Source organism: Talaromyces marneffei, chromosome 7 (genome assembly GCF_009556855.1).
Source record: "Talaromyces marneffei chromosome 7, complete sequence".
Lineage (NCBI taxonomy): Eukaryota > Fungi > Ascomycota > Eurotiomycetes > Eurotiales > Trichocomaceae > Talaromyces > Talaromyces marneffei.
Genome location: NC_072354.1, coordinates 803497 through 824867, shown reverse-complemented (window position 1 = coordinate 824867; position 21371 = coordinate 803497). Strand labels below are relative to the sequence as shown.

At 47.1% G+C, this 21371-nt stretch overlaps 8 protein-coding genes across 8 annotated transcripts; 5 read left to right on the top strand and 3 right to left on the bottom strand.

The window, feature by feature from the left end:
- Window positions 1-524: 524 nt before the first annotated feature.
- Window positions 525-2524, top strand: EYB26_008953 (uncharacterized protein; the record flags this gene model as incomplete). The annotated part of the gene is made up of 3 exons (XM_054268204.1): window positions 525-1513; window positions 1562-1670; window positions 1730-2524. 3 exons carry the CDS (start codon window positions 525-527, stop codon window positions 2522-2524), a joined length of 1893 nt encoding a protein of 630 aa, XP_054124179.1.
- A 1671-nt stretch (window positions 2525-4195) lies between these two features.
- EYB26_008952 (uncharacterized protein) lies at window positions 4196-6854 on the top strand (the record flags this gene model as incomplete). Its single annotated transcript, XM_054268203.1, has 5 exons — window positions 4196-4433; window positions 4503-5405; window positions 5457-5830; window positions 5885-6084; window positions 6134-6854. The coding sequence occupies 5 exons, from the start codon at window positions 4196-4198 to the stop codon at window positions 6852-6854; spliced, it is 2436 nt and encodes an 811-aa protein (XP_054124178.1).
- An 801-nt stretch (window positions 6855-7655) lies between these two features.
- EYB26_008951 (uncharacterized protein) lies at window positions 7656-9086 on the top strand (the record flags this gene model as incomplete). Its single annotated transcript, XM_054268202.1, has 8 exons — window positions 7656-7675; window positions 7727-7770; window positions 7859-7884; window positions 7946-8036; window positions 8087-8177; window positions 8233-8393; window positions 8453-8744; window positions 8810-9086. The coding sequence occupies 8 exons, from the start codon at window positions 7656-7658 to the stop codon at window positions 9084-9086; spliced, it is 1002 nt and encodes a 333-aa protein (XP_054124177.1).
- A 275-nt stretch (window positions 9087-9361) lies between these two features.
- Window positions 9362-11323, bottom strand: EYB26_008950 (uncharacterized protein; the record flags this gene model as incomplete). Its single annotated transcript, XM_054268201.1, has 2 exons — window positions 9362-11101; window positions 11312-11323. The coding sequence occupies 2 exons, from the start codon at window positions 11321-11323 to the stop codon at window positions 9362-9364; spliced, it is 1752 nt and encodes a 583-aa protein (XP_054124176.1).
- A 596-nt stretch (window positions 11324-11919) lies between these two features.
- Window positions 11920-12529, bottom strand: EYB26_008949 (uncharacterized protein; the record flags this gene model as incomplete). Its single annotated transcript, XM_054268200.1, has 5 exons — window positions 11920-11929; window positions 11984-12033; window positions 12088-12150; window positions 12216-12380; window positions 12476-12529. The coding sequence occupies 5 exons, from the start codon at window positions 12527-12529 to the stop codon at window positions 11920-11922; spliced, it is 342 nt and encodes a 113-aa protein (XP_054124175.1).
- Window positions 12530-13138: 609 nt separating this feature from the next.
- EYB26_008948 (uncharacterized protein) lies at window positions 13139-14085 on the top strand (the record flags this gene model as incomplete). Its single annotated transcript, XM_054268199.1, has 3 exons — window positions 13139-13336; window positions 13390-13484; window positions 13536-14085. 3 exons carry the CDS (start codon window positions 13139-13141, stop codon window positions 14083-14085), a joined length of 843 nt encoding a protein of 280 aa, XP_054124174.1.
- Window positions 14086-14238: 153 nt separating this feature from the next.
- Window positions 14239-16638, bottom strand: EYB26_008947 (uncharacterized protein; the record flags this gene model as incomplete). The annotated part of the gene is made up of 5 exons (XM_054268198.1): window positions 14239-15407; window positions 15549-15669; window positions 15724-15834; window positions 16056-16091; window positions 16183-16638. 5 exons carry the CDS (start codon window positions 16636-16638, stop codon window positions 14239-14241), a joined length of 1893 nt encoding a protein of 630 aa, XP_054124173.1.
- Window positions 16639-18800: 2162 nt separating this feature from the next.
- On the top strand, window positions 18801-20975 carry EYB26_008946 (uncharacterized protein; the record flags this gene model as incomplete). The annotated part of the gene is made up of 1 exon (XM_054268197.1): window positions 18801-20975. One exon carries the CDS (start codon window positions 18801-18803, stop codon window positions 20973-20975), a length of 2175 nt encoding a protein of 724 aa, XP_054124172.1.
- Between the last annotated feature and the right edge of the window lie 396 nt (window positions 20976-21371).

Here is a 21371-nt window from a genome sequence, read left to right as displayed (position 1 = left end):
TAGAGGCCTCAGCCCAATAATCTTTCAAATATTCAATATTACTCTGTAGTTAAAGATAAATAAGGAAGACAATCGACTGGATAAAGATGAAGCTGATAATAAGCTTATACCGCTAGAATGAATACGGCTAGCGCCAGGGACCCAGTGATCTCCCGGCGGAGGTTCGGTGATTAAGGGGAAGAAATAATCCATTGAACTCGTCACAATCACAATCACACAATCATCCATCCATATCTTGACGTCTTTGTCTCAGTCTCTCATTTTGAAACACCGCCCACTCTTTCTCTATACCCTCCCTTTTTACTTGATTTTATATTTTATATCCAGCCGCTGTCGACGCGTGTCTTACATCGAATTCCTTACTCAACTCCTTGCCTTCTGGCCCACCGTCGTCTGCCGAAGCAATCGCCCACACGTTGAATGCCATTGCTAGAACCTCTGTTTATCCGAAATCGCATCATGAACGGTCGCTACGCATGCTTATAGTCTGAGATATAATACGTTGGAACACCCGGCTTCCAGCCATGGCCGACTCCAGCACCGCATCAACTCCAATCACACCTGGCTTCCCGGTATCTCCTGGATTGGATGTACCTCACCCCCCTTCCGTAGGCGGTATCTCCTCGCGCATGACGGATATTGCTTCTGAAGATGGAGATCGATCTATGTCATCGCGCGCGGCGACATCGGCCCAGCCACCGCAGTCTCGACGAGGCCCCCCACCACTAGCAGCGCGATTATCAACAGGGAATTCGAACCCGCTTCGTCCGGGCAGCTCGTCCAGCCGAATGAGCCGGATTAGCAGAACTCATGTTCCTTCTTTCACTCCTCAAGCGTTCTTTCGGCCTATGAGCTCTCAAAGATTACAGGCATATCGTCGTCCAAGTCAGGTACCCCCCGAGGCATATATAGAGACGACAGAAACTGTTGAGGATGAGAACGGCCTGAATAGAAGAAGTTTGATATCGAATAGCACGGTGCATCTTGGCGCTTACGCAAACGATTTGGAAGTTCCTCCTTCTCGTGGCACGGAATTCACCGACCCTATCATTTCTGACCGGAATACCTCCAACGCCAGCCCGACGGGAAATACAACTATCAGGAGTCTTGGGGAAAGCGTCAAATTACTCCATGAGCGAGAGAAAAAGTCTGCACCGGAGCGACTCAATATAAATAGGACCTTCCAAACGGGGTCTCTGCACGATCCTGCGCAGAAATCGCCACTATCATTTCGATCCGGCATTTTGCCCATTCATAACAAAAACGAGGATCCTCAGCGTCCAGCCAGTAGAGGTCACGAGAGACTATCATCGGTGACATCTTCCTCTCCACGTTCCATGAAGGATCACAAAGCTCCAGCACCGCCCGCAAATCTCGGCAAGAATTATGAATATTTCACTGGCAATACAGTTTTCTGGGGTAGTGGCAGGTTTCAGAACTCCCGTGACAAGCCAGTCAACATTGCAACAGGAATATTGATTGTTCTTCCTGTTACATTGTTTCTTGCATATTCGTATGTTGTGTTGTTGTCTTGTGATGGATTTAGCTGACTTTTCAATAGAGCTCCCTGGCTATGGCACAATGTGTCGCCGGCAATTCCCATTATATTCGGCTATATCTTCTACGTTTGCTTCTCATCTTTTGTACACGCCTCCGTCGTCGACCCTGGGGTGAGTATCCATATTGACACTTCATGGATGAATTTATTGCTAACTTTACACGAATCAAGATCATTCCGAGAAACTTGCATCCATTGCCCACGACTGATCCATCCTCTGATCCGCTGGCATTAGGCCCGCCAACAACTGACTGGGTAATGACCAAATTGGCTACATCTGAAGTCGATGCCATGGTAGTCCCAGTCAAATACTGCAAAACCTGCAATATATGGCGCCCGCCACGATGCTATCACTGCCGAGTGTGTGACAACTGTGTTGAGACCCTTGATCACCACTGCGTGTGGCTCAATAACTGTGTTGGCCGTCGTAATTATCGGTATTTCTTTGGTTTCGTCAGCTCTGCCACAATTCTCGCCTTGTTTCTCCTCGGAGCTTCATTGGCACATGTGCTTCTCTACCAACAGCGTCAACACATCTCCTTTGGCGAGTCAATCAGCAAATGGCGAGTTCCATTCGCAATGGTAATCTATGGTGCCCTTGCGTTCCCATACCCTGCAGCACTCTGGTTCTATCACCTCTGGCTCGTGGCTCGTGGCGAAACCACACGAGAATATCTTAACTCTCATAAATTTGCAAAAGCAGACCGTCTGCGACCTTTTACGCAGGGAAATGTACTGCGCAACTGGATTGCAGTACTCACCAGGCCACGACCACCAACATATCTCCAGTTCAAGAAACCATATCAGCAAGGTGATCAGCGCTTTGCAACGCAAAAGCGCAAGTATCTGACTGCTAAAGATGTTGAAGCGCAAGCTGGACTGGAGATGCAAGCTGTGGTTGGACGAAACGCGAATACTGGCTCTTCATATCAACCTGACATGCGGGAGAGCAATAGCAGATCTTGAGGAATTCCTTGTTAATATACTCTTCCTCCGCATACACTTATGTTGTATCATACACTCACCTAACCTCTTCCATTCTTTTCTCCCCTATTCTTCTGACACTGATGTCCTTATCATACTTTTTATTTCTACTGTTGGTTTATTCATTTTCGGCTCCGTTGGCATAACGACTCAAACTGTCATTCATACGAACTGATTTCCTTTCATTCTTCTCAATGATTCCCCTCTTTTATTTGTAATGTACAACTATACCTGCGTTCTGACTACTATTATTGGTATTTTGAAATCGAATTATTATCTCTCGTGTGCTCTCTTTATATAAAGGCATCTAATTATTGATTCCTGGATTATGCTTGCATCTTCTGTCTGGCTGGTTAGATAACTAGCTTAAGGCAAACGTGATCGCTTCATGTTGATTATTTGATCGCTGATAGTTGGTTAACTAGCTACCTAGGTAGGCTGACCGAACACAAATCTGTCCATAATCATAGAATATACATGTATGATATTTTGTCTCTTGGAGAACAAATCTGGTAAAGAACCCAGAAGCCATCTCCTCGTCTGCCATTTCCCAGTAGCTGAAACACTTGCTGTGATGTTTGTCATCCTTGTATCCACCAGTGTACTTCAATGTTGTCACGGGTCTGAGCTCTAAGACATGGCAAATCCACGGGCAGCAATACTGGTATTACCAAGGTAGAATCTCATGGCCAACGATATATACTACGGAGTAGGTCTGTGTCTTGTAATCCCGAAGTTGCTCGAACCATGTTGTACATGAACAGGAAAGACGTTAAGAACTCTTGGTACCAAGACAGCAAGTACGGGATTGTTAACTTGGTTTGGAGTGAGCAATACGCAGACCGGAGGAAGCCCGTCTCAATTCTAGATAGATACTGTAGACGAAGCAGAGTGCTTGTGTACTTATGTACTGAGAAGCTGCTGTCTGACGGATAGTTCTATGGAATGCTGACCGGGGTGGGATGTACTTAGTCAGGCAAGAAGAGTACAAACATTCCATACAAAGATGACTTCCTTGAAGTTGCGTTCCTGCCGACTCCCACTCCCTCCTCCCAAGCCTCGCTTCAATTGTCCCCCTACATCAACAACAACCACCCTTCACTACCTATTCATCAATTCTATTCATTGACACCCTCTGTTTGTCCTCATCTGTCAATCATTGTTACATTCTTCGTTTGAGCTAGTCAACTTGCTATCCCATTGTTGTTGAGGTCTGTCTTGATTGAGGTCCTGGTCGATGTCCATGTTTACATTGCACCAGACATCAACATTCTGAATCTGAAATATCCCTCACGACGCGTGAGGTCGGTCTTGGTTCATGTCAAAACCCAATCTCAGCTTATAATCTGACAATAGGATTGGTCTGCCAAATCCAGCCATCCAGTTATCTGAGTTCGTTCTGTCCTGGACCTGACTAGCCAAACCCGTTTTTACTCCACCCTCTTTTCTGTCTTGTGCAGCCCCGGCTCTCTCCCGCGCATTCAATCAAAACCCCCGTTCGGGTCCCGTCTACTGGACGTTTAACCCTTTTTCCAAATCCACTCATTCTCTCGTACCTTCATGTTTGAGTCGATTGTCAACTTTCTATCGCCCGCGGCACTGACCAATTCCATCCTTCGCGAGGCAGTTGCTGCTGCCCCGGGTTCTTCCAAGATGATGACGCGCCGAGCCCGGTCCTCCCTAGAATCAGCTGATGTTAGCAACACGACTACAATTACATCAGACACCATGGAGCAAGACACGTTCAGCCACAACGGCCCCATCGGGGTCGACTTCTCCGGTCCTTTGCTGACGCCAGAAGCTAGCCGTTCCGAAACTTCGAGTAATCATGATCTCGCTGTTGCCGGAGATGAGAAACCTGAGACACGACGACGTTCTGCGCGTGTTACGCGTATGTCTCTCCGCGCATTAGAGAATCTACGCGACCTAGAGGAAGAAAGTCCATTAACGAATGGAGAAGGATCAACAATCACACCCAAAGACCGCACCGTTTCCGGAGAAACACTTGTAAACAGCGTTGCTGAGAGCCGCGCTTCCCCGTCGTCAGTGAAGAATGACGCCAACCTAAACGACCACTCATGGAGCCAGACAACTCTCATGCGGGATGCAGTGGACACTGACGAACAAGCACATCTTGCAACACCCGTCTCGAAGCGATCCGAAGAAGAAGATGAAGCACCTCGACGGCGTTCCCTACGAGCTCGCACAGTGAAGGAGGATGATCATAAGAGCAATGATAAGGGCAATACGGAAGCTAATATGGAAGAGACCAAGTCGACCAGCAAGCCAGAAAAAGCTACACCACCGCGCCGCTCGTCTCGTCTTAGTTTGGTCACCAGAGCAGCTGAAGTGCTCGACAGAGCAGCCAGTGTTTTGGGGAAACGGTCTCGAGATGCAATGGAAAAGGTGGTCATGAAGCGTCGCGCCAGTCTACGTCCTCGACACTCCCTACCTGCGAAAGATGCGCTCGACAGTAGTTCTGAGCTTCCGGATCCCAAGAAGCGCCGAGTGTCCGACGGTGATCTACAAGTAAAGAAGAAAGAGCTGGAAGAAGAGGCAGCAAAGGCTGATGAAGCAGAAAAACCAATTGTGCCACAGTTCAAACAGAAACGATGGCTGGATCAAGGAATGTATACCGGACAGGAACGTGACTACGACCCGCGCTTGAACGAGGCGAATAATAAGATCAGGGCTGCTAGGCGCAGAGCTGCTCCAGAGCCACAGCGAAAGCTTCTTCCTTTACCTATGTTTGCGGGCGAACGATTGATCAAACTTGGTCGTGATTTCAAGCTTCCTTTTGATATATTCTCACCACTGCCCCCGGGTCAACCGAAGCCGGATGAATGGAAGAAGACGAACCGAAGTAAGTTGGACTTTTTTGCTAACAGCCTGGCATACTTGCTAACTCATTTAGACGTGTTTGTTGGCGATGCTGCTAGCTTTTGGCGAGAAAACAAGAAAATCGAGCTTTCGACTTGCCTCTGCGAGGAAGAAACTGGCTGCGATGAGGACTGTCAGAATAGGTTTATGTTCTACGAATGCGATTCGAGCAATTGTCGTGTTGGACCTAACTGCGGTAATCGGAGTTTTGAAGAGTTAAAGCAACGGACAAAGGCTGGTGGAAAATACAACATCGGCGTCGAGGTTATCAAGACAGCTGATCGAGGGTATGGTGTACGCAGCAACCGTACATTTGAGCCGAACCAGATTATTGTGGAGTACACAGGAGAAATTATCACACAGAATGAATGTGAACGGCGCATGCGGTCGGTGTATAAGAACAATGAGGTAAGTTCTTTACAAACCCCTACGTGGTTATAGGTACATCCTCACACCATACAGTGCTATTATTTGATGTATTTTGACCAAAACATGATCATTGATGCAACACGTGGTTCTATTGCGCGTTTCGTCAATCATTCATGCGCTCCCAACTGCCGAATGGAGAAATGGACTGTGGGTGGGAAGCCACGTATGGCTCTTTTTGCGGGCGACAGAGGCATCATGACTGGCGAAGAGCTTACCTATGACTATAATTTTGAGTGAGTATCTCAACCAGACAATTCATATCGATATACTGACACGCAAAAGTCCATACTCGCAGAAGAACGTACAACAGTGCCGCTGTGGAGCTCCAACCTGCCGTGGTGTTCTTGGGCCACGACCCAAGGAACGCGAAATCAGAGAGTCCAAAGCCGAGCAAAAGAAGGAAGCTCTACAGAAGAAAGCCAAAGGCGCTCTAGCTGGAACCAAGCGCAAGCTAGGAGGTGTGCTAGACGAATCGACCTCTGCTCTCAACAAGAAGCGGAAGACCATCAAAGGCACATCAGTCAAGACAACCATTTCCAAAGCAGTGTCCAAGGCCAAATCAGCATTGAAGGGCAAGAAGGCCGCTGTGCATGTTAGGAAGAATGTTACCGTCACGAAGGCAACCAAGACATCAAAGTCCACGACGAAATCGAAGACGATTATCAAGTCAAAGGTCACCAAGGTGGCCACAGCAGCCAAAGCATCATCTAAGGTGAAGATCCAACAGGTGACGAAAAAGAAGCCTGTTGCTACTAAGTCGACTGTCAAAGAGGCCAAAGCCGTGTCAGGATCGGAGAGAGTTCGGATTCGATTTAAAGCTACGGCTCGTCGGTCTACCAGCTTTAAGAAAGGCACACAAACACTGAAAGCAAAGCGTCCTGCTAAGAAGAATACACCTGCTAAAAAGACGCCCTTGAAGAAGACGCCTAACAAGACGCCCAACAAGAGCCCTGGCGGAAGCGTCAAAAGCAAAGCAGCTGCCACCAAGGTTGGCAAGAAATAATACGTGTGCCGTTTCTGGGCTGCCAATTCCCAACTCTATTATTCTCTATTTTCAGGCCTAAATCGGTGTCACTTCATATCTAGCGTTGACGTTGCATTTCAGTATCATTTTTTTGCGCGGGGCGAACTGTACGTTGATCTAGGAGGAATGGCTAGGCTGGTTTTATCTTCTCATTGTATTCGATTCGATTTCATTCTGAAATTTCAGTCTTGTCTTTATTGGGGGTCTTTTATTCAGGAGTATTCATTGGTTACATCATGTAGGAGTTTATGTATGGTAATACCGTATTGCTTCCAGGCGTTGAGTCAATCCAGAGCGTCAATATATGCCACTTGCTTTGCCAGATATGCGTTGTTTCTCTCCTGATGTTAGACAGACAGACACATACGTATAAACATAAACTTTGAAAGGCAGAACCGTTTTGTTGAGGTATTTCCAAAAACAGACTAGCGGCAGGGGTCAACCCCTCAAAGGCGAAAGATGATTGGATTGTGTCTCCCGCGGGAGTTTGATTCTCCTGACTATCAACTTTCAAGGAGGCACGAGACACTGAACATATGTCTATCGATTATCTTTTTTAATGACTGCATGGTACATTGACCGGCTGTACGTAACAAGTCTACACGAGATCATTCATGGTGGTCGCGTTTTCATACCGTGCTATTTTTCTTGGTCACTTGACAGGAGACAGAAAACGTCGCCTAATGAGCATCCACTGCAACCGCCAAACATATCATTGAAGATCGATGGAGACTTAGACCAGCTATATATACGAGAAATTTTCTATAGAATCTGTACATAATGGCAACAGCGCATGATAAGTATGTTCCCTACCCACTCTTCCTGAATCCTCGCTAACAGTTCATGCCTAGATTCATCGGCCTCACGCTGGCGGTGTTGGCTTCTGTGGCTATTGGTATGCAATCCTTAACATGGCGACTTGTGCCTCCGAAGTGCATATATGCACAATTATGTTCAAAAGAAGCTAATCTAGTCGATACTAGGATCGAGTTATGTCATCACAAAAAAGGTCCATACCACAATCTGTCAAATACATGAATGAAGAAGGCATCGGCTAACTGATATACTAGAGTCTAATACAATCCTCAGACCGTCACGGCTATGACGGTGAAGGATTCAGATATATCCAGAACCCGCTTTGGTGGTGTGGGACTATTACTCGTACGTCCCCGTTTTTTCATTTCAGAGTTGTGTACTAATGTATTTGTTAGTGGTTATTGGAGAATTGATGAACACCGCCGCCTATGCATTTGCGCCTGCTGTTCTAGTTACACCCCTAGGGGCATTGAGTGTGTTGATTGGGTCAGCAAACTCTCCCATCTAGAAACATTATGGAAGATGTCTAACAGATATACAGAGCTGTACTGGGAGCATACTTCCTCAGCGAAGAACTCAACACCGTCGGCCGTGTAGGCTGCGCAAACTGTTTGCTTGGCTCAATCCTGCTTGTGCTACATGCCCCCGCTGATAGAGAGATCCATACCATCGACGAAGTATTGGATTTGGCTACTCAACCTCGTACGTCCCTTTCACTCCCTCATCTCCCGGGCTATGGTACTGACTTTCCTGGGGGGAAGTGTTTTTGGCCTACCTCCTCTTCGTAATCCTCTACACCCTCTATGCCATAAACCGTCTCGCACCCCGCAGCGGCCGCATAAACCCCGTCATCTACATGAGCATTTGTTCTCTGGTCGGCTCCGTGTCCGTCATGAGCGTGAAAGCGTTCGGTATTGCAGTCAAGCTCACTTTTGAGGGGAACAATCAATTCACGCATCCATCGACATATGTGTTTTTGGTGGTTCTGGTGGTTACGACGTTGACTCAAACACACTATTTGAATAAGGCTATGAGTGTGTTTTCGGCTTATTTGTGAGTTCTCCCCTACCTAATCTTTCTATTCGAGTTTTGAAATACTGATATAGTTGGTGGGCTAGGGTGAATGCAATGTACTACGTCGGCTTCGCGACGTGCACCATCTCCGCATCCATGATTCTGTACCAGGGACTGAATACTCATGATCCCACAGAAATCATTTCTTTGATTTGCGGGTTTTTGCTCGAGTTTGTCTCTGTGGCGCTACTTACGATATCGCGGAATGATGATTCGGCTGTCTCAAAGGGGAAACGAAGAACATCATCTGTGGATTATGAGCGTGTTGACTTTGCGATTGGCGGGGATGAGGAGGATGAGGTTGAGTTGAGATCTATTTGATGATAAAAAGAGGAGGGGGGAGGGTTTGGTATGAGGTTGGGTAAGATAGATGGGGCATTGTATATATGTACATTATCGAGCTAGTTACGGACGGGACTGAGTAGATATAAGCATTGATAGAAGGTTATCTGGGTTTAAGAAAATAATCATGTTGATATTGGTTACACTGACACTAAGAAACGCTCTATTTACGCCTTAACCGTATAAAACTCCAGCCTCAGTAGAAAGGAAAAGGATGTGTATACACTCACTAACACGACATATGAACATTGCTCTTAGGATTCCCCGCTCTTTTCATCAACAGACGCCTCCGGCACCTTGATAGCAGCTTCTTCTGCTGGAGGGTTTGGTTCCTGGATGACTTGTTCCTCTGGGGCTGGCTCAGAAACGATAGGTTCAGCTTCAGGCTTGGCTTCGGTTTCCGTAGGAGCCTCAATAGCTGGAGATTGTTCTGTCTTCACTTGGGTTGCTTCCTCTGGAGGCAGCGAGGGCTCTTTTGTTTGACTAGTCTCAACGGTGTCTGGTAGGTCGGGTTGTGGTTCAGGCGCAGTGGTCGCTGTTCCGGGTTCATCAACCGGTTCAGAAGCGACGGGCGGCTCTGGTAGTTGTATGGTTTGCTCGACTTCCGTTTCAGTCTCAACTGCAGCTATGCTATCTACCGCAGGCTGGACGGTTTCTGTGACTTCAATCTTTTCGGTAACTGGAAGCTCTGGAGGAGGTTGTGTTTGCTGAACATCTTCCATCATATCTGCACTGGGCGTAGGTTCGGATTTTACTTCAGTGACCTCTTCTGTTTTCGTTGTTTCTATCTCCGGCACGGGATTTTCTGGAGTCAATTTTTCTGATTGCGGTCGAACTGGAGATTGGAGTTCTGGGATAACAGGCTCGGTTGTAGACGGTACATTCTCGATTTCTGCAGCAGGCAGCAGACTTGGCATCGCATCAAGGTCTAACTTGGGAGCCGTATCAGGTGCTGCGTCCTTCATCGGCGTATCTCCTCCAGACGTATCTCCCTGCTTAGTAGCCTCCTCACCCTCCTCACCATCTTCACCCTCATCGCCCTCTTCGTCATCCTCGTCTTCATCTTGTTCACCCTCGGCCACTCTATCTTCTCCCCCAGCTTCAGCACCTTCACCAGGCGCAAACATGACCTTCTTCCGGCCTCTGCCTCTCAATCCTTTGCCCTTTCTCTTTGGTGGCGGTGGTCCTTTCCTCTTGGTCGGCGACTCCACAGCTGTTGACGCGACCACAATTCCTTCAGCATTTGCGACACCAACGCCTTCCACCACCGTTCCCGGCGCAGGAGTCGCCTTGATCACTGTAACATCGGGATGACCATTCGAAACCTGAGACTCATCCTTAATCTCCCCCTCGAGTTTCTGACCCTCTGGAATCCAAGCATCGTAGATCGTAATATTACCCGTCTCAGGATCAACTTTTCGAATTTTGGCTTTCCGCATGGGTTGTGATGCATTGGGGACAGCAGCCGTAACGGCGCCAGAAGCACCATACAAAGACGGCAAACCAGGTCTCCTCTTCGCCAAAAACTCCACTTCCGGAAGCTCAACATGTCGGGGAATCTGACTCCATTTCCTCGCCGTATAACTCCTCTCATTCTTCACTGCAGGTGTAGTCGCATCCTCCATATCAGGTCCATCCTTCTCATCCCCAGACTGCGTATCCTTCGACGCCGGAAGCAAATAAATATACCCTGCCCTCGCCGCGCGAAGCAACGCCCGGCTTTGCGGGGCTAGTAAATGACTATCCTTAGGCATAGGTAATTCGGGAAAAGGCTGGTCTGATTTACCGCCACCAGTACCGCTACCACCACCAACATTGTTGCTGCCGCCGGCGTTGTCGGGAAGACTCTCGGGTTTGGCGTCTTGCGAGATTGTATGCGTTTGACGGGTCCAGCGACGGATCGGAAGGCCTTCGAAGACGTCGTGTTCGGCTGCGCTGGTGCGACTGCGATTTGCGGTTTCACCAAATTGGCGACCTGAGCGGGAGGATCTGAACTGTTGAAAATATGCTGTGATTAGTTTGAATCCTGGGATGGTTCTTTATCTGGACGAAGCCATGACATGCGACAATGGAGTGAATGCAATGGTAATTCTAATATAATGCTTGCACAACTTCCAAGGAATTTGCATTTATGTTGCACAAATAAGGCATAAAAGGTAGAACAACAGTATGTACGAGGACGATGAAAAGCACAGGCAACTTACTGTCGGCGCCATATTCAATGAGCGAGCAGTGATGCTCGCGCTTGGAAGTTATTGCACGTCAATCGCTACCGCCCCGTCGTCGATATATTTGATGTCTCCCACAAGTATCGCGTTCAATATCAGGTAGTTAATCTGCGTGATGTGTGTTATTACTCGAATGAAAAAGGTAATTCGTCGATAGTCAGTACTTGTCAGCTCTGTTGAAGCGCGGAGGCGTTTCCGGAGAGAGAGTTACAATCAATACACGTGACTAACCATTTCCGTCTTAGCGTGTTTCTCTTCTCAATATCAACCCTCACTCTGTTCGCTATTAGTATAGATGGAGATGATAGGTAGGATGTACATAAGTTAGAATTTGGACAAATGTTTTAATTGAGATTTGAGATCAATAACACGAGATTAGAGGGTGAGCTGGGAGTTTATAGTTCATGTACAACTAGCTGATTAGCAGTGACTTCAATATGAAACAGTAAAAAGTATGTATACACATCATGTCCTTTCAACGAGCGAAACGCCGTTTTAAAACGATACCCTAGGTCAGAATATGCGAAGAAACTATCTATACTAGTTGGTAGGTAATATAGTCATATCATCTGCGCATCTCGTACTTAATCGCAACTATCAAGACGTTAGCCACCCTAGCCACGAAACCATATAGTTACTGAAACTCACCCAATATCCTTTTGGCGCGCAATATCTCCTTTATCACCAATTTGTTTACCCTATTACACATCAGGCTTGCGATTCATTCACGAGAACCAAAGGTATCAACGTACCGTCTTCTGCCCCTCCACAACCAATCGATCTAATTGATAGAATTGACTGATCACAGTCTGCCTCTATATTAAGAAAAACCAGTAAGTAATTGTAATCCGCAATCTGCTACGGGGGATATGGATAGTACCTTCATCATCCTCAAATTCTTCAACCCGTCCTGAATGAATTCCTGTATCTTACGCTCTTCGCCTTCCTTCTGATGTTCCCGGAAGGCGTCTCTCGTCCGTCGTCGGGCGTATTCGCGGAAGTTATAGTTTGAGAATTGAGAAGATTGGCGCATGAGGGCTCGGAACTGTTGACGTGAAACGAATTAGTGGATGTTTGCGCGGTTGGCAAAGATCGAGGGGGAAGGAACGAGGGGGAAGGAACGAGGGGGAAGACACGTACCAATGACCGAACCTGGAAGGCTGTGTCCCGGTGGAGGGTAGTTACGGACGACATGATGGATTTAATGTCAAAAGAATGAGTCGGTGGATTGTTGCGACAGCAGTTGAGTTCGCTGAATAATTTCGGACTCTCGGAGCTTGCAACTCAAGCCACGTCGTTTGCACGATATCGGTTGAAATAAGGTCTCTGTCGAAGTCGCTGATGGTACGCAAAGGCGCAAACTGATACTCTCCAGGTCCTATTGTGTAATATACCTGAAATAACAGCAGAATCCAAGATGACGCATGGAGAGAGGGAGATAGCTCGGCAATGTTATTTCATCGAATACTGTACAGAGCAACACAGTCAGTATTTGCAATCAAAAAAGCAACCCATTTCAACCCTGAAGCGATCAGTATTCGGTACATACCCAAAGGCTAGCCAGGAAAGTTTTGATATGTTATAAAGCAGAATCAAGATGGGTTCAACTTTTTCCTGCGATGACGGAGCTTTGACACTTGAGGGTGATCCCGCAATCTCCGAGTCCGACTTTGGATGGTCGGACATACGTGGCTCCGGCCGAAGATGCCTTGTTGGTACAACTAACACGGAGATAACAACACCACAACTCTGGATCATAGGCACCAGCACTTATATAACCACACGTTCGGATACCTAAAAGAAATGACACAAATACCAACACCCCCTTCGTCTCGTGGCGCATCCATTGAACCCACTGAGCCCGAAGACAAGAGAAACAATGCAGCCACAACATCATTTGATGAAAAAGTCCAACAACTCGATAACCTACTAGAACGCTATCTTCTCTTACTAGACACTCACCAAAAACTTCAAGAGTCACTAGGGAAGCAGCTATCGTCGGTATGCATATCATCACTTCCACTTCGTCGTACATGGTTGACCGATGATTCCAGGGATTCTTCCAACTTGCACATGCAAATTATGTCTCGCCCGGCCGTAGATTCGGCGAGGACTTTTATGATGAACGGATGAAAGCGACGAGGAGATTGTGCGATTATTCCATATCTCTACTGTGAGGATGATATGCTGACGATGTCAGAAGGAATGTTACATCCTTGCCGGACAATGACCAAGACTCTAGTTGGATAGATACTCGACTGGAAAGAGTTCAGTTTGAAGTAGAGTATAAATCTGTCATCAATTCCAAGAATGATGAACAGGAGGAATTGAATGATGCTGGACAAGACGTAGAGAAAGCCGCCACAGAGACAGTGGCCGATGATACACAGCCCGACCATACGGACGAGACCAATCAACAAGCTGAAAAATCGTCAGGAATCACAACGCCGCCAACACAACCCCAGGATGCTGCTAAGAACAACAATGAAGACAAAGGCACTGGCTCTACAACCAAAACAAAATCAGAAACAGTCACCAAAAAGAAGAAAAAGATATTCCGCTCCGATGATCCAATCTCTTGGTATGGGATCCTCGTACCCTCATCACTAAAAAGTGCCCAAAAATCGTTCACTGAAGCTATTGATGATGGAATCCCGCATCTTGTCAGTGTCATTAGCGAGATGAGACGTGTGGAGGACATGGTTTATGAGCTGAGAAAGGAGATATATGGCTCAGTTGAAGCTAAATAAGTGACTAATCGAAGAAATGTATAGTTCCATTCTGGACTGGTTATCTACTTCTAGTCTCAAATCTATCAAGGAAAGTGTAAGTAGCTAAGAATGATTCTGCCAGGCTTCAATGCATGGCTAAATAGGTGTGCATCATGGAAACCAAGTGCCATTTCAGTTCACATGATTGATTCTCTGCCGAGGGAGTATATCAGGATCGTAGTAGCTAGGGCTTCTCTTTCTTCGTGGACAAGTTCCCTTCCGGTATGTAGTGACATTGGGACTGAGAGCAGCGAAATCCACTAGATTGTCTGCCGTGTTGATTTTAATCGGAGACATTGCATTCTTGGTTTGGGTTGATGAGGTGGTCTCGACCGTTTCTTCGCTCACAAGTGTGGTCGGTTGCAACCTTTTCTTTACCAACTCTCCCGGCACGCTAGGAACAATGAGTAAGCCCTCGTCAGTGGTCCAGCACGGCGGATACTTTGGAGCACCGATACGTGGTGGACGTGGCCTTTCACCGGTATAGCCTGCAGATGCTACTGATAACGGACGACTATAATTTCTAACGCCACCACCGTATAACAGACTATCATTCTGATTTATTGGACCAAGATCTAGTCCTGGGCATGATCGGTATAATTGGTCATCAAGAGTCTCTTCGATCGTCATAAGATGCGGGCTCGGTATGAACCCTGCAGGATTTCTCATGTGTTGCCATGGCGAGAATGGTGGAGCTGGAACCGATGAAGATCTAGACTCAGTACTTGAAATCTGTGGTGTCAACACAACGAAGCCGCTCGACTCGCTTGTTGTTGTCTCGGCAAAACTATAGCGTCTGGCTGGATTTTGTATTGGCAAAGAGCTTTCTTCCCTGAACGACTTTAGAGCTCTTAGGTCTTGTGGGCTTCCTAGATTGGCGTCGACCAGATCAGTCGGTGACCCCAGCTGCTCTTCTAGCGGAATTGGGGATGGAACATGAACCTCGAGAGAGGTTGAGCGTGCCGAAGGCGGGCGTTCGTCAAAGTGCATATCCACAGTCAAATTCCCAAATGGTGTCAGTCGATCATTAAGCAGAGTGGCTGCGGGTCTCTCGTATGACACATTGCCACGAGCACCGTAAGCTGGTGAAGCTTGAATGTGATCTTCCAATCGAATCGTCGGCGTAGACGTGGATGTGACTGTCCTTTCCTTCGATAAAGCTGCGGAACCATGCGGGGTCTCTTTTAAGCCTTGCTGGTGGACCGAAATATTAGCGGCAGTCAAAGGAAACGAGGGAACTGTCGAAGTTTCAGAAGTATCTAGATCGTCGCTGCGGGGCCGTTGAAATGTATATGCTGGGACTAGAAGACGCTAGTTTAGTATGGAACATACTCTGGTTGACCCCGGTGATTTCCCTAGTACGATTTTTCTTGCAGGGGTTAGGTGCCAATAGATTCTGCCATGTAATTTTTGCTTACTAAGCTAATATTTTGTATGGCCACCTTCGGCCAATATTACAGCTTGACATCTAGCCTGCATAGAATCAATCAAATCCTTGAGAAATTGCTCCGGTAAGGCATCCCAAGAAGCGCGTACAACCTCACGTAATCGATCATAAGAAAGCTGCTCATCATTAGGATATTGTTCCTGGATCCAATCCTTCATCCAATTCCATACCGCTTCAATTGGATTAAGATCAGGGGAGAAAGCCGGCCAGTAAATTGGATAGATATTCCGCTCTTGAAGCTCCTTTTTGGTCTCTTTACTCGCATGCCCCGGAGCTCCATCCTGCATAAGTTGGAGATATATTGATTGTTGTCGATTTAAACGAATATATCCATCAATAATGGGTACGGTCCTTTCGCAATAGCTCTCAGAGCCAATTGAGCCCCATTCCTTTTCCCAAAATAGACATGGGCCCTTGATATCTCCATGAAATGAAGCCCAAAACATCCATCCACGTTTCCGGGCTACGGATGTACGTAAGCACGTATCATCTAGCTCTTCACCAGCTTTTCTAGTGACCCAGATTCTTTTATGGAAGCCTGAGGTAACCCACGTCTCATCAGTCCAAAGGATTCGATTCCATTGCTCAATTGTCCAATTAACATGCTCAAGAGCTCATGCTAAACGTACACGTTTATGCTCATCTGATAGAGGAGGCTTTCGTAGGGCTTTGCAACGCGTATATCCTCTCTTTTTAAGTGCTCGAGCCAATGCGGTAGCTCCAATAGGAAGATCAAGCTCACGTATTACCTTATAATAAGGCATACGGCGCGTACGTTTTGAAGAGCTTATCCAATCAATAACCCGGTCAACATCTTCTTCCGAGAGCTTTGGAGTCCTGCCTCGAGCCTTTTTAGGTGTAGCTTGTTGGCTTTGACACGTATATTGAACTTGGTCATGAGTAATATGAAGCTGTGAAGCGATTTGTAGATAGGTAAAACCAGCTTCTCGTAGTGTTAATATGCGAATACGGTCATCCCTATTAAGACGTGTAGAATAGGGCTTCGATTCTCCTCCAGAAGCAGCTTCTCGGGCACCTTCTGGGGCAGCTTCTGGGGCTGTAGTAGGCTCTGGGGTGGTAGGCATATTATTGATTGATTATTTACTCTGTAAATCGCGTCCCGGAGCGCGTACGGATAGGATACTAAAGGTTTAGTAATAAATAAATTAGGCAGGCGGTAAGCCATATTATCCTGACCGCCTAAAGGATCCCAACCCTTGTAAGGCCCACCGTACTAGGGAAATCACCGGGGTCAACCGTAGTACATGAAGCATTCTCTCCGTCTTGGATGCCAATAAGATATGTAGGTAAAGATATAACCACATGCAATAGATGTCGTTGTATATGTCATTAGGCTGACCATTCGCACCTGGTGGTTTTGAGACCATCTTTGTGAGATATAGTCGATGGATACACAATAATGGGGTTGGCGAGACAAAGGAGGAGCATAAAATATTCAACATTGGTCAAATAGATGCAAGCTGGAGCATGGGTGGTGTATAATATGTTCTACACGAGAAGAGTTCAAAAACAGGAGAGGGGAGTGTAGACGGGTCATTTTGTGCAGTCGATTGAAATCCCATTGAAGCCACCAAGGCAAGTGCTGCTCATGGCATTCACGAGGCAGGTACGAGCGAATAGGTATCTGACTGGCACCTTCCATCTCAGGGCAGCCAACGACACGTGATTGTAGGTACAATAAAACATCTCTATTTACTGACGACAAGTATCCATGGATAGTATACTCTTCAGCATTTGCTCGCCCATCAACCAAGCCGGTCTGAATGTTGAGCCGACATCATACCATGATATCCAGGCAAGAATCAAATGATGCTCCGAACAGGGAATGTGACGACAGTTGACCCAAGTGGTGTTTCAGGCTTCAGCCATCCTCGATCATTCGAGCCTACTATGAGTATACTCGCCGGAGACCGACTTGGCCCGTCAGCAATGACAAGCTGCGCAACCCCATTCTGCAGTCTGGTTCTGTACCCATCCGACCCGTAAAATGTGAGTTCATGGCATAAATATACATTTCTCATGAACCTGTTTTCTATACGAATGGGCTACTTGATGAAATCACCCCGAGACATCAGTGCGTAGATTGATTGGTGGGGTTGCTATCAATATAACAAGGACCTTGTTATGGCCACTAGCGACGCGCACTACTCATGCAGCTAACTGTCTTTGCGATAGCCCCTTGCTAACAAACCCTGTCAGACGGGAGATGGAGCGAAAATGGCCGAATGTGAAACGGCGCTAAGGGCCGCCGTCTCTTTCCCCTCCCCTCAACGTCCCTTCATTAACCAACGACCGATAAGAACGGCCTAGCCATGTGAGACGTACTGCGGCGAGACGCGGCAGTGCGTTTTGATTTGACAGGGAACTATTGTCATGAAACTAAGATTTTCGAGCCTGCTCCGAATCTGATTCGTAAACTTCAATTGGTGGCGATATGTTTACTATGGCGATGGCAATTATGAAGATTGGGTTTATTAACATTCATTTGTTGAATAAAATAAGGGATGATATAGGACCAATCCTGTCGGACAGACTGGACGGAGCACATATACGGTATTGGGATGAGTATGGACCACAAAGTGCTCAATACCACTCACTACACTTAATATCCCTGCTAGTCTGTAACATCTAGCTACGCCTCGGGGCATCGAACATGGAGTCTTTCCTGCCCGCGAATTCATGGTACGGTTAATATGCGCCGAGACCACGAACGGGGCTGGCCTCGACTTTGCCTTTCTCCTCCATAGACTCAACTTGGGATTTCCTCCTGTTCTGAGCTGGAGCTCTATCATATCCTGCTGGACGCGGATATTGTTGCTTCTGTTGTTGTGGTTGTTAAGTTCATCGGCGTTGAGTTCACTGATTCAAAAATCTTTGAGCAAATTGAGATGCGGCCTTGAATCAATCAGGTAAGAATGCTGACTCCTGAACCGAATCACGCTGACTTTGGTAGGCATTGAGTGCCATTTTCCTTCTTGTCATGACTTTGCAGCATAGGCCTGCTATTGATCCATTATTATTGTCTTCTTCTTCGCTTCTTGTGGTTTTATATCAATTTGTTTGACATTTGTCGGTAATATCAATTAAGTCGCCGACTACTTACACTCGTTGCAACATACTAGCACAGGCCAAGCCGTGCGTCACATACTACGATTTCTTTTCACACTTTCCAGTTGATACCGTTCTTTTCAGTGAATATTGAACTCAGTTATATCTCGCCCAACCAATGAGTCAGAATCAGCAGTCATACACGGTGGGGCGAAACAAGGGTGGAGGGTCTGTTAAACGTGCCAGAGAGATGTTGAACGCAGGCGCACGCGCGCAAAACCAGAATGATCGAGGAATGCCGCCACCATTGCGGCCAAGACCGACGCATAGTCGTTCCAGCTCACAGGATGCAGAGATAGAGATTGGTTATGAATTCGAAGATGACCCAAGAGGACCGGTCCCTATTATGCCTATTCAAGGGTTGCAGATCCCTAGGCATAGTGGTCCCCCGCCTAGTTCAAGAAGGGGTCCGTCATCAGTATATTCGCGGCTGATTGGTACTGCTGTCTCTCCTATACCGGAAGAGAGTGTCAGACAAACCCGAAAGAATACAGAGTCTTTCGCCTCAAGCACAGTCATTCCATCCAGTTGGGGATCTGGGCCACCCACGCCAGATGTTCTCGGCTCTAATGGGTCTGAACAAGAAGAGCCCAAACCCGAACCTAAACCTGAACCGAAACGAAATAAACGTGATTCATTGACGATTTTGCGACAAGCCAGTCTAGGAAAGCGTGGGAAGCCTTCATTGCTCTCTATTAGCAAGCCCCAGGAGCAGCCACCAACGAAAAACAACAAATCTAGCGACAGTAAGGTCAACGGTCTGCAGCCCCGCGCCTCATTGGATTCTATTGCCTCCGACACCGACTCGGTAGACCTAGAAAAAGAGAAAATAGAGATCGAGAACGAGAAAAAAGCACAGAGTATTGGTATTGGGCTTGGACTCGGCCGGCCTGGCGCTGGAATGAGTAGCAGAAAGCCTGACTCTCATCGACCTCCTGAGCTTGATTTGAATGCAGTGCGCTCCGCTGAAGCCCACGGAAGTTTGACTAGCTTACCAGATCTTATTCGGCGTGCAACACAGGTGGCTTCAAATTTGGAACACGGAAGGACAGCGAGTCGGCTGGGAATATTGGATATGTTTGATTTCGGAAATGGAGGCAAGCGGTCGAGAGCTTCGCAGAATCGTTCGTCTACTACCATGTCGGTTATTTTGGCTTCGTTTCCGCCGCCTCGTACCGATACTCCTGATGACAGCGTTCGAACGTCTTGGCCATCTGCGCCAACAAATGGAGTTGAAAAGTCTCGATTGAGGGAGATGCAGAGGAATTCAGTAGACGAATCTCAAGATGAAACCAAGCCACGCCGGCGATGTTGTGGCATGTCCATGCGGACATTTATTTATGTTTGCATCGTAGTGCTGTGCACTATTGCCGCTGCGGTTGTGATTCCCATCATTCTTGTGGTTCTTCCCCGGAACAACCAGCCTACAGAGTCGGCCGCCGCAGTGAATACCACAATGGCGTCAACATGCGAACAGAAACTTCCGTGTATGAATGGTGGCGTGAGCGTTCAATCTGGTAGCACATGCTCATGTGTTTGTGTTAATGGATTCTCTGGCACTCAATGCGCCACTGTCAGCGATGGCAGCTGTACGACGACCAAGACTTTGCAAAGCGGCAACGCCACTATTGGAAGTTCACTTCCCAATTTGTTCACCCAATCCGAGACCGACTTTAACATTCCTTTGAATGAAACGGAGATTCTCAGCCTGTTCAACGCGAACAATGTGTCTTGCACGGTACAAAATGCATTGGTTGCGTTTGCTGGGCTCTCTCCATCCAAACTTCGGCGGCGCCATGGATCGGTAGAAATCCAGGATCTAGAATCAGAACCATTGGTACCGACAGTGCCGATTATCAAGCGAGCAACAACAACTCAGGCACCAAATGCCCCATACGTTCCGCCAATTCTGAGCGTTCCAACAAGCACCGCCGTGTTAGAAGCTGCGGGAGCGATGCAAACAGCCGCAACGTCAACTACCAAACCAGCATCGGTAACATCCGCATCTGCTTCAGCTTCAACTTCTGCACCTTCAGTCAACGGGACAGCCGCACGGGTTTATGAATTCGCGCGTGTTGCCGTTTTGTTCATTTTCGAACGGACTCAAGATCTCAGCGTGACATCAACGGCACAACGCCAGATCGATTTATACCTTTTGTCCGAAGATGTCAGCTCGGACCCTAATATGAAGATGAGCATGACCAAGCCGGTATCGTTTGTGCTCGATTTTACCCATTTTACCATTACCTTGTCCGACGGGACGGTTGTTGGCGGCAATGGGACTGCCATTTGATCAGTTATTCATGTTTTTTTTTTTTTTTTTTTTTTTTTTTTAGTTATCTGCGTCAATACCTCTCTGGTTCTAGCTTTGTAACCTTGTACACTTGTTACTATACCTTTCCTCTTGTGATTCTTATACTGCAGCTCTTTCAGTATATACGTGAATATTATTTGTACCTACTTTCAACTTGATCTGTCAGAATATGAAGTATAAACGATTAACTAAGTTAGTTACATAGATTGTACTCCGTATCGTGTACGTATCGAGGATGTATGTAGTACGTACTATGGAGTAACTTGGCAAGCCCCGTGACATCATTGGGGATTAATCAGCCAATCGGAAGCCCGGCATAGGCACGGCAAGCCGGCAACTCTTCGGTGTGAAAGGGGCAATTCGGCTCCACTCACT